Raw genomic sequence first — 12,903 nt, forward strand, 5'->3', positions numbered from 1 at the left:
CTACATTCTCGCCTGAAAATATGTTAAACGTTTATTTTGTGACCCAGAAAGAATAATAAGAGTAACATTAAAACTAACTAGCTGCCGCCATTGTTGGAAACTGCGCTGGGCCGCGCTATGAATTCTGGGACACAGCTGCTTCTTCTTCTTCTTCTTCGGGGTTTAACGGTAGCTGACATCCTTGTACATGCAATGCTGCCATCTTCTGTTTCAGTCCGTTATTACACTCTTAAATCCTGCCACTTATTCCTGCGTCTTTTGTGATCTTACAAAGCTTCAAACGACGCGTCGACTATTAAATCAGTCGTCGACGATTTTGATAATCGACGTAATCGTGACTAGTCGACAAATCGTGGCAGCCCTATTTACAAGATATATGATGATTGTTTCTCGACTAAATTTCCTCGACTCTCAGCAAAGAACATGATGGGAGTATAATTTCCTCCTGACTCAGTAAGTGATGATGTGTAGACCAGCCAAAAGCACAGAAAACTAAGTCGGGATATAATTTACACTCACTCAGCAATTCATTAGGTTCACCTGTTCAGCTGTTTGTTAAGACAGAAATCTAACTGTACACATGTCAAGACGACCAGCTACAGTTCAGACAGCATTAGAATAAAGGTTAGTGCCAGACAGGCAGGTCTAAACTGCTGATCTAATGGGATTTTCCTGCACAGGCGTCTCTAAGGTTTATAAAGAGTGGTCTGAGAAAGAGAAATTAGCGGTGAGCAGCAGAGCTTTGGGGGAAAGTGCCTTGTTGATGTCAAAGGAAAATAGCTTTAACTGCTCTGAGCTGTCAGAAAGGCAACAGTAACAAATACTGACGTGTTATAACCAAGGTGTGCAGAAGAGCATCTCTGATGCACAACAAATTGAAACTTTAAGTAAGTGGGCCACAGCAGAACACCACACTAGGTGCTACTCCGGTCAGCTAATAACAGGGAAGTGAGGCTACAATTCATATAGGACCACCAAAACTAGAAAATTCTTAATGTTTAGCTTGTATAGAAAGAGACAATGTACTGATCCTTGTTGTGTTTAACAGGTGACGTGCTTGGGAACAAAATTGAGATAAAATGAGTCCTGTCCTGCAAGTGATATCTGAACCAAGTAGGATCACTAAAGTCTCCATTTTCTTTCAATATATTCTATAAATATATATTGTAGGAAAATGACCCTACAGTATTACAGAGAAAACATCAAACAACCTTGATGGGGAGGAAGAAAGGAAAGACTTAGGAGGATGAAATCATCTGCCCTGACCTGCTGGTGAAAAGAGCAGACAGAGAAGTCGTGGCACATAGTTGCCCCTCCCCTAAACCTGGTTCTGCCGCAGGTTTCTTCCTGTTAAAAGGGAGTTTTTTCTTCTCACGGTTGCCAAGTCTTTGCTCAAAGGGGGTCATGTGATTGTTGGGGTTTTCTCTGTATAATTGTAGACTCTTTATTTTGCAATATAGAGTTGAGTTCAGCCTAGGGTCTAGTAGGCACTAGTATTTCAACAGGTCCAGTCTCAACCCTTTTTTCAAAAATATCCAAGACCAGGATATAACCGAATGCATCAAAAGAAGCAGTTCTTTCTAATAATAGCTGAATAGCAATTTTGCCTGGACAGCGTTCATTCGAATGTCATTGAATGAACAGTGACTACCTCCTCCTCCACTCACAGTGGAGGAGGTGTTGAATACGTATGCCAGTGATACTTTTTATAATAACTTTTCTATAAACTGAAGTATCTCTTGAGTGTTTTGCTCTAGTTTTTCTGTTAAACCCGATGACTAACTTGAGTCATAAATGTGTCATCTGCTGTATTGCTAATGCATGCAAATTGTATACTCAATGATTTAGTGAAGTTTTATCTATCCTGCATCACTTGGTTATATTAGCCTGGGTAAATGTTGCTACTTGTTTTTGCTGTTTTTTAAGTAATACTTTCATTAAGTATGTATCCATCTACTTTGAAACCCTGCCATTAACACAGATTAGTATGCAGCAGGCTTTTCTGATTTCACAATTTGCCAGCCGCTGAAGGAAAGAGCAAGGAGCAGTGAAGCTGGAAAACTATTTTACAGCTTCCTTTGGGATGTGACATGTTTTATCTCAAAAACAGGAGCTGTAGGCATAAAGGCCATCAGTCCTTTTCTCAGTAATGCATGGATGGCTTATAGTTTCGTACACAGAACAGATGAACAATCTCTACTTGACTTAAACTATGGGACTCGTAGAGAACTATATTTTGGGAGAGTTTAGGAACACGCCGTTTTTTTGTTGTTGTTTTTTTTGTTTTGTTTTTTAATCTAGAAGATATTCGTAAAAACCTGAAAAGACCTTAATAAAAATGCAACCTGCTCTTAGTGCACTGTTAATATATGAAAATGTATTCACCCACGACTTTTATATCCAGAGTTAAGTAATGTTTTTCTCTTTCTGTGTATACATAACTGCTAGACCAAATATTTAATGACCCGGCATCTTGTTTAAAGAGGGATAGGTGTAAAGGTTGCAATAACAATAACCTGGTGTAAGGGGAAATTATTCTGCAACAGCCCGGTCCCACAGCGAAGCCACCACTGTATCCTGGAGGGGCTGAATATATCATCCCAGCCTGTCTTTGTCATCAAGGCAAAGACAGGCTGAGATGCATGTCTGTTGTTTGTTAGGTTAAAATATTGCTGTTGAGCTAAGAGGCTGGCTGAACTCAGCCTGAACTTAAGCTCAGTGAATAAAATCATTTGCATACAAGTGTTCGATTGGACAAACAGCAATCTTAAAAATGGGATTGAAGCATCCATAACAGACCGACTGCAATTTATGAATGACAGCTCATGGTCACTGTCAGCAGTGCCAAGGCAGGAACCTGCTGCTGTACATCCAGTAGTGACATGTGATGGATGATCTGATGTTTGGCAGTAATATTTCCGTTCATCGTAACAGGAGTCTGAACGGTGTACCTTTTTAAATTTGAGTGCAAATAGCACATGCATCAGTTAACGCTTGTTCTCGTTTTGGTCTGCATGAACAGAGCAGGCATAACGGGTTTGAAATTGAACTGTTTTTATACCTCCCGCTGGTGACAGCTGTAGCTGGAGGCATTAATTTTGTCCATAATGCTTTGTGTCTTTCCCGTTTTTGAAGACTGTGTAGCTCTTTGAACGCCGTCAGAGATTTCTTCAAGTTAGTTAGGGATGTTCCCTTGGATTCAGAGATGAGCTAAGTTTGGGTGTGAAAGGCCAAGGTCAGCGTGACCCCACGATACCTTTTTATTTATTCAGATCTTATTGAATTAGACAAAAACATCAACAGAACAATACACTGACATAAAGTGAGGTATATAAGTCAATTTGTGCAATAAGTTGTTGGGTAATATTGATTTGGCAAACATCCAGTACACACAAGTTATGTTTTCACTTTGGATTTGAAGTCACAGAAACATTAATCCAACATCTTCTCACAGTCAGCAGTGTTCATTATCTGTTCAGTCCACAGTTTTAGCATCAGGGTTTGAGATCATTTCCAAATCACAAGAATCAGTCTGGCATGAGCCTCTGGACAAACCACACTTCAACCATTGGCCCATATATTCCAAAACATTTCTCCAATCAGGAAAAACTTTGGAACACTCCCATGATGCATCTACCTAAGTGCCTCTTTCTGCCTTACATTATCAGCATAAAACATAGTTAATTAATTAATTAAATCCATTTTGTGTATTTAGTTCAATTCAGTTTTATTTATACAGCACCAAATCACAACAACAGTCACCTCAAAGGGCTTTAAATTGTAAGATAGACGCTACAAAAATACATACAGATAAAAACCCAACAATCATATGACCCCCTATGAGCAAGCACTTTGGTGACAGTGGGAAGGAAAAACTCCCTTTTAACAGGAAGAAACCTCCGGCAGAACCAGGCTCAGGGAGGGGCGGGGCCATCTGCTGTGATTGGTTGGGGTGAGAGAAGGAAGACAGGATAAAGACATGCTGTGGAAGAGAGACAGAGATTAATAACAAGTATGATTCAATGCAGAGAGGTCTAATAACACATGTTGAGTGAGAAAGGTGACTGAAAAGGAAATACTCAATGCATCATGGGTAATCTCAAAGGAGTATAGTAATACTGATTAATTATTACGACAGACATTTTTAGGCATAACTCATGCCTACCTCATGAATTCTCAGGAACACCTTGGGAATATTTGTTAAATTCGGCACAAACATCTAATTGGACTTTAAGATCTGATGGTCATGGTCACGGTCATTGTAACCTCACAGCCCCGATTTAAGAATCTGTATGCTAATTTTGACAGAATTTCCTACAAATTATGGAATAAATGAATGAGGTAAAGTCTTTTGTTTTTTAAAGAAAGCGCCAATTCAAAGCTTTCATTGTTATGAACTGCTACATGACTGCTAGAAGCACGAGGCAGTAATCCTAGTATTGTGAAGTGCATGAGTCATATAATGAGTGTCACGAGCTGAGGTTTTCAGTATTGTGCTATATTAGTGTGAATCACCCAAGCAATAGTTTCATCCATCTAATTGTCCCACTGAGAATTGTGATGCCATCACTCTGGGGTGGGCGAGGTGAAAGTAGGTTGAGTATGTAGTCGGGCCTGTGTGGATGGAATAGCTCTTTCCTCTGTATTTAAAATGATCCTTTTTTATTCTCTTTTCACAGTCTCCTCTGAGGAGCAGTGAGGTTGACTGGTCGCTGTCAGAGCTGGATGTTTTGCTGCTGGCCGGCACCGTCGGTCACACTCTCAGCCTGGCGGCCAGCAGTTTCGTAGAGGAAGAGCACCAAACCTGGTACTTTCTGCTCAACACGCTCTGCCTCACCGTGTTCCAGGATGTCTGCCGCAAGTACTTCAGAGAGAAGAGGGGCTCTGGAGATGACGAAGAGCATATCCTCCCTTCCAAAGACCGTCATCCCTCCGCTCACCCCAAAGCAGAGATTTTCTCAGAGAAGTGGTTAGCGTTAGCCACGCCACCATTCACTCTGCTCTGCTGCCGGCTACTGCGCTCCCTCAACCAAACTGGGGTGCAGTGGGCTCATATCCCTGACGTTGGGCATTGGCTTAACAGGTGGGTTTATTGATCTAATATTAACTTTGATAAATGCTTCAGTTTTAAGTAGTTTAAATATTTGAGTCACTGTATTTTATTCATATCAAGAAAATGCAAGCAGTATTTGGAAAACAGTATAAATTAACTGGTTTCACTGATGATTCATCACCTAATGCCATGTAGTAGTGAATTTACACTCACTGCCAAATTTGAACCCAACCATCTGAATGCTGCATCAGAAATCTAGACTCATCAGTCTTCAATTGTCTAATTTTGGAGTTCCTGTTGCTAGCTGACAGCAATTACAGTTACTGCTTTTGCGTTCAGAGATGCTCTTCTGCATACCTTGGTTGTAACAACTGGGTGTTTGAGTTACTGTTGCCTTCCTATCAGCGTGGAGCAGTCTGACCATTCTTCTCTGGCTATCACTTAAATGCCTAAATTGCATAAATCCACAAGTTGCTACCATGTGACAGGCTGCTGGTAAGATATTTCCATTCCTGAGCAGTTGAACAGGTGTGTTTTATTAAGTGGTCAGTGATTGTTTCCCAATTCCAGTGTGTCACTTTACCTGAATAAAAACCCAAAGGCACTCATATTTCCTCTTAGCAAGTGGTCAGTTGCTAGTAGATTAGCCAGCTACCTCCTTGATAGCAAGACAAGTGTTTTTATGTGCTAAATGCTAAACTATGTTTATTAAGTAGTCGCTAACTTTGTGTAACTATTGGTTGGACAGATAGTTATCATTGTATTGTTAGTAATTACAGCTGTGAAAATCAACCAATGTTAGAAAGGACAATAAAACTGTAAATAGTTGAGGAGAAATGTGGAGGATTATAGTTCTATTACTACAGTGATGCTTTTCTTGCACAGTCATATTTTTCATTGTTACAGAAACATTGATTCTAATTCTAATGCATGAAAGCTAGTAATACTACCTAACTAACCATCACTGTTGGTTTGTGCACATTTATTGTTTAACTAGGCAGCAAAGCAAAGAGAGAGTGGCAACAGTAACAGCTTCTTGGTTGATTCAAGATTAACTTGGCAGCATTTTTATTCCTAAGTCGCTCCTCAAGGGAAAATCAGACGACTCCATGAATAGCAAAAGGATAGAGGGTTCTGTCTCTGATGTGTTTGTGTTAAGCTGTACAAAAGGGCTGGGTACAAAAAGCGATTTCGCCGAAGTTCAGAAGTTTATCTGAAATCTGTTACATGCATGCATAAATCCCTTCAAGTGTATTTGCTCTCTTTTACTCAAAGCTAAATTTACAGTGGTAAACTGATTGCTGATATGGCTCTACAGCAAAATCTTCACTATGTTGTTTTTTCTGACAACCAGTGTTGTATTGTTGGTGTTGTAATGAACGGTGGGGTGCTAGCAAAGCTGAGGACCATTAGTTCTGTGTCATGCTGTATGGTATATTTCTCTTTTTACGTGGATATGTGGCAGCATGAAGGTGACAGGACATAACAGGAACTTATTTCCAACACAACTACAATTTGAAAAAAAAAACCCTACACTTGATGTTTTACGACAAATCAAACAGAATTGAAAAAGAACAGGCGTCTTTCACTGTTTAAGGATAGAAGTTCAACCGTCACATGGGGATACATTCGTTGCAGAAGGGCAATCTGTCTGAAGACAGTATACTCAGCAGGCTAAAATGCAGTGCAGCAACAAGATTTTCAATCTCAATGTGTTTCTCCACCTACACACAAATGTAACAGATCAATGTAGCAAATTCATTGATGTTCTTTGGGGAAAGCCGTGATATAGGATATTACTTACTGTAGTAGATGTAATGAAAGTGGTTCAGTGAACAATACATTTAGATTTCAATGCTAGATATAGACATCTAATGGAAGCTGTGTGGTGTTAACACACAGAGCAAGTCTTTTCTTCTGACACTAAAACATTTTAAATGTGTTTTTCTAGCTGAGAAGCTGATAGGACTACCCACTTACATTTTCTTTTTTTTAAAGATTCAAGAAGAGAAAATCGTCTTCAGATTGCCCAGACTGAAGGAAAACTGTGATTTCTCTGTAAAAACTGTGGCTTTTTCAGAGCCATTAATATTCTGACAGCAGTGCGAGGCAGGGGGATTATAGTTTGTTCTTTAACATTCATCACAATGTGGAACAGAGATGTGGATTCTGACCTTTTCCCTGTCCAGTGTTGCCCTTTCTTCCTACCTGCAGTGCCTGTTGCTTGGATAATGAGATCCAGGTAGCGTTATGCCTCATCTTGTCTCAAAGTATTCAACGTCCACTGCCAGTCTGATCCAGCTAATGGCTAAATACACGGCTTCAACTTTGATATGTCCTATTTCCTATCGGTGCTCAGTATGGTGCAATTACAGACTTTAATCCAGTGAACAATTGAGGGGCTGTGCCTCTTTTAAATTTAACCTGAATCTAGAGGATTTGACTGACAGTATTTCATCTCATCAAAGTAAATGCTCACCTTCAGCCTTCAAATGAGAACCTGTAATGCTTTCTCTTCATGTGTTATTATATATACAGTTACACTGGTGAACCGTCATATTAAAGACGGTCAGTTCACAGTAATGAGGTGAGTGTATGTCCAAGTAATCCCTGAGAGCCAGGAGCTAAAGCGTCAAACTGCTTTAATCAGCTGGTCTATCAATATTTTTTTCTTTTCTTGGATTTGTCGAGTCAACTCAGGCACACGTCTCTGGCTGTGAAGACAGAAGCCCCACCCACCTGTGGGTGGAGCCAGGTGCGAGGGGCAGCCCAGTCAGAAGACATCTGGTTTTTCAAGAGTGTGGCCTTAAAAGGAAAGGAGAAAATAGCCTTTTTTAGACAGTAAAACTGATAGATGATAGGAATTCACAGTTCAGAATACTAAGGATTATCCTGAAGTGTGTAACGCAAAGCCACTCTAGCTCTCTTACCGTAACAGCCTGTTTAGTTGTCTAAACAAGAAAGGGCTAGCTTGTCTACAGGTTGTTCAAAACTCTGCAGCGAGGCTACTGACCCACTCGAACAAGGGAGCTCATATGACCCCTGTTTTGAAGTTGCTACACTGGCTCCCAATCAGATTTAGGTTCCATTTTAAAACTCTAGTTTTAACCTTTAGAGCATTACAGGCCAGGCCCCTCCCTATACTGCTGATTTGATTTGTACACATACCTGGTAACCTGAGGTCTTTGAATCAAAACCTTTTAGTGGTACCCCACACTCGTTTTAGAACTCGAGGGGACCGATCTTTCCAAGCTGTTGCCCCCAGACTGTGGAATGCACTTCTACTATTTCTACAGCGTCTGGACTCAGTGGAGACCTTCAAAGAGCAGCTAAAGATATTTTTTATTTCAAAAAGCTTTTAATTAGACGGGTGTTTTATGATGTATTTATGACTGTATTATGTCTTCTTACCTTCTTGTAAAGCACTTTGTGACACATGTCTGAGAAAGGTACTATATGAATAAACTTTACTTACTTACTACTTACTAGCAGAGTCCAAAAATAACAACAATGAGCTGGAACTGAGCTGAATATATGTATATATATATATATATGTATGTGTATATGTAGAAAGAGAGAGATCTTGATATAGATATCTATAAACTGACCATAGATGTGGTTTGCCTTAAGCCACTACTTGGCCAACTGTAATACTTTGAGCATTTACCTTAAAAATATATAAACTTCATTGTGAAAATTCCAAATCCCTTCCTCATCATTTGAGTGCTTTGCACGTTTCTCAGCCAGTGACTGTTCTCTTCCATTTTCTCTCTAGCTCTGAGCACAAGGTGGTCCTCTCCCTGCTGTCCGCTTTCTGTTTGGTTCTCATCTACTTCCTGGTTCAAAGACGGTGCTCGTGGGTCTCGAAGGTCGCCCTCGCCCTCGGGCTTTTGGGTGTGTACAGCTATCGGGCAGCTGTCGGCAACGTCCTGTTTCCCTGGCATCATTCTGGTCGAACTATGTCCAAGTAAGTAAGTCTTTGTGAACCACGAAACAGTGAGTTCATTCACCATAACAGCTGGCAAATTGCTGTCCCCTGGTATTGACTTGATTTAAAGTTCAGGAGTGCCAGGCTGTGCTGTGATGCAGATGAGCGTGAAGACTCTAGTGCTGCTCGTGTCATCTGGGACAATCCCTTACTCTGATGATGAACTGCAGTACAGTTTTTTCGCTTTACATCTACCTACAGTAAATCTCCCTGACCTAGTGTAACGTCATGTCCTCACGGTTTTGAACTGTCTTAAATTAAATTTATTACACTAAAAGAGGCATCAAGCAATCTATAAATGTTGATTTAAATTGGCAGCCAGTGGGAACTGCAGAAGTATCGACAGGTCTTTTCTCCTTCAACACATCTCTGGTACGGCCGCATCAACACTCTCCCCTCATGTCATCTGTAACTTATGAAACTAAAGTATGACATTCACAACACAGCTACTTAATTAGAGTGGTGAGTACAGAAGAAATAGACTAACATGCAGAATATTGGAATCATTTTTGTAAGTAAATTTGCTTTTCATTTGGCTTGAAAATGAGCTTTTTAGCTGCAATGACTGAAATACAAATCGATGTGTTTGTCTCTATTCCTGAGCGGCAAAGAGCTGTGCAGGCCACAAAGTGAGGTTCATATTTGTAGTTTTGAGTATAATTTCTAAACAACTATTGGATGGATTGCTTTCATGTTGGATACACATTATTAATATTTACCACTTGTAATGACTTTGGATAGATAGCTTGATTTAAGACCAAAACCAATGGCAGCCCAGCAGCCTCATTTATCTTTGTATCTCTGTTAAGTGCTAGTTAGCATAATTTTAAATGGATAACCTCGCTGCATAGCCACAAGAGTGGAGCTGCTGTGAAAATGGATGTAAAAGCAAAATGATTTGTAAATCACTCAAACCATTGAAGCGGTTGACTTGAAGAAGGGGACCAGGTCGCCGCTAGAGGCCTTGAGTAAGAACAAGTGTCAGCGGGGCTTCAGAATTTAAGGTTGTCAGTTGCTTTGTGTAGCCTTCAGATAGTTCCAGTACATGTTTAGTGGATAACATGCAGACTTGTTTTTTACCTTTTTACATTTTAAAATTCCATCTCAAAGTTTTGTCCGACTACATCCCTTTAGTGCAGCTAATGTTTCTAACTGTGTGTTTATAAAAGTATATGGACTATTGCTGGTCCATTGGAGTGAACAGAGATGACGTGGCTGTCTCTGGTCTCCACTTGCAGCCAATTCTCATCACCAAAGTAACTTCAGAATGTCAAGACAAACATAAGATAGCAATAAAATGAGTCAGTCTGTTATCAGTTGCCTAGGGTAAATTTGGCAACTTGTGCAATGTGTTTGTGATAATATGATGGCAAACTGTGATAAATCAACAGAAACTGCAAATCTGTTGCCGTCTGCATACACAGAAATTCAAGTTACTGATTTAACCTAGGACCTGGCGTCCACATATGTGGACATCACATTTTGGGTTGTCTAGACCAAAATACTACATTTTGCTCTACGAGGGCCCAATATCCACTTACAAGGACATTATTCTGTTACTGTGCTATCGAAATTTAAAGCGAATGTCCTCATGTGTGGATCTCATTTTTCTCAGAAACAAAAATCAGGTAAAAAAAAAAAAAAAAATCACATATTTTTTTGTTTTTGCATTCATCGGGTCCCAATCAGCCAAAATAGCAAAGAGAAATTAAAAATGTATGCCATGAAAGCGTTTGGGTCTTAGGAGGTTAAAATTTAAATTCCAGTCTGATTCACACAGAGTTGAAACAGACTTTCCTCCACAAACAGTGACGTAGTTGCTCAAGATGACAAGTTAACATTAAAATCACACGGGGGGTGGGGGGGGGCACAGTAGCCATGCTTTCATATAATATAAACACAATACAATCCTGTTGCCAACCAGTTGAATAGATTCCCCCTTTGCAAATATACGTGTCACAGACTCAGAGTGATTACAATGTGTTTGCAAACTGTCTGCATTTTTAAATTAGACTGCATTTATTTACAAACCTTCACCAGTTGGTCTGAGAGTGATTGCAGCCAGGCCAAGTCACACTGTGATTGTTTGAAGACAGGCTGCTTACCACCAGGCAAGCTGTGCAGTCGCCTTTCAGTGCAAAGCAATCACCCAGAGGCTGAGGCTGTTGCACGCTCAGTCGCTGAAAGAGGAAAAATTCCACTGAATCCTTTGGAGAGGAGGTCGCTGTCGTACTTTTACTCCATTGTGACTGAGGATATAGTGCACATGGCAGACCATAACATCTGTGAAGGCACCATTAATGCTGAAGCCGGCTTTACATACAGGTTTTGGAGCCACATATGCTGTCATTCCAAGATGTTTTACAGGCAGGGTATTAATTGTTTCAGTGAGACTGTGTCCCAATCCACATCGTGCCGTGGCATGGCTACGCATTTTTAAAAAGTGCAGATGTGAGGCAGCACAATGGTAATCCTCCACCATCTCACATTTTCAAAATGTGTTGCTAGCTTCCTGTTTAAGATGAAGATACATTTTTTGCAAAACAAAAAATGTCTCAGTTATGACATTTGTATGTTGAATTAAAAAACAGGAAAATAAAATCATGTTGATGCAAAGTGTAAGTAACTGCAGATCCAGAGATAGTTAAACCTGTGTTATGATCAGATGCCAGCAGGTGTAACTATAATTGTTACTTCATGACCATATTTTAAAGAAATCAAGTTTGCTGCCTCTTTCCTAGTAGTAAAGAAAGCCTGAAAGCATGGAGAGCATTGTTTTCCTCGTCTTGGGGTCATGTTTGTTGACAAGTCAGCCAGCCATGGCTAACTGATTTGTGTATTGAGATTGGATCAAATTGCGTGCGCAATTGTGATGACAACAGTAAGACTGGAGGCATTTTAACTGGCTCAACAGCGACAGGTTTTCCAAGGATGATGCTTTTTTTCCGGCCTGTTGATTTTCTTATCTCAGATTTTTTATTTTTTTTTTTTAATGGTCCTCAGTCGTCCCTGCTGTCATTTAAAAAAAATCTTGAGAAGAGTTTTCATTTCTTAAGCCTGAAAATGCATTCAAGCCCTTCCAGTATACATCTGAGGGTAAGACTCTTCCCTGCTAAGACCCTCAAGTCTTAATCAAGCAACCTAGATGCATAATAATGTTTCTCATTTTAAAGAGCTGATGATAAAACTGTTCATCTGGTGCCAGCTGCTCAGCATCCAGTGCATTTAGGAAGTTATGTGTGTCCTTGAACTCAACCTGAATAAAAAAAATCATGTTCATGGTTTGGCTCTGAAATGCATTAGTGTTCTTGGAGACTGGAGCCCCTTTACACCGTGTATATATCTTATCCTTTAGCACAGTCCGTCTGTAATAGTTGTTGTTAGCATTGTCTGAAAAGAGAGGATTTTTCCACCTCCTAAATGGTGTAATTTTTCATCCTGTAGCCAGTAGCTTGGCACAGAGTTACCTGCTACTAACCCCTGTCAGAAAATGATGAGTGTTCAGGACTGCACACGGTTCTCCTGTCTAGTTTTCCTGACCTCCCTTCATCTACCACCAGTACCTGGCCTTCCCTAACCTTTTCTGTTCTCCTTGGCAGGCTCGCCTGCCTGCTTGCCTAATTAAAATCTCAACCTCTCACCCTTAGCCAAACAAAGATACCTTACTAAAGCCATGCAGTGACTTGCGCTCCTTTTGACCGACTGTATAATTGACATGGCCGATGTTCGACCCAGTGCTTCAGTGTTTCTTTTCACACGCAGTGATCATGATTGTGCATCACCTCAAGTTTTTCTTTAGCTTTAGCTCTTCTTATAGACTAACTTAAGTGCTGTTATTTTTGACGACAGCAGGTCGTGTAGC

The 12,903-nt window shown here is 40.3% G+C and overlaps 1 protein-coding gene across 1 annotated transcript in view; it reads left to right on the forward strand.

The window, feature by feature from the left end:
- pigg (phosphatidylinositol glycan anchor biosynthesis class G (EMM blood group)) overlaps nucleotides 1-12,903 on the forward strand; it is an 84,570-nt gene that overhangs the window by 39,804 nt on the left and 31,863 nt on the right. Inside the window, exons 9-10 of the mRNA XM_085368375.1 lie at nucleotides 4,680-5,083; nucleotides 8,829-9,020. Coding sequence (XP_085224501.1) covers nucleotides 4,680-5,083; nucleotides 8,829-9,020 — 596 coding nt within the window. The remainder of the gene's footprint in view (nucleotides 1-4,679; nucleotides 5,084-8,828; nucleotides 9,021-12,903) is intronic.

Source organism: Diplotaxodon limnothrissa, linkage group LG2 (genome assembly GCF_057381915.1).
Source record: "Diplotaxodon limnothrissa isolate DT_005_m linkage group LG2, D_limnothrissa_male_GT1.1, whole genome shotgun sequence".
NCBI lineage: Eukaryota > Metazoa > Chordata > Actinopteri > Cichliformes > Cichlidae > Diplotaxodon > Diplotaxodon limnothrissa.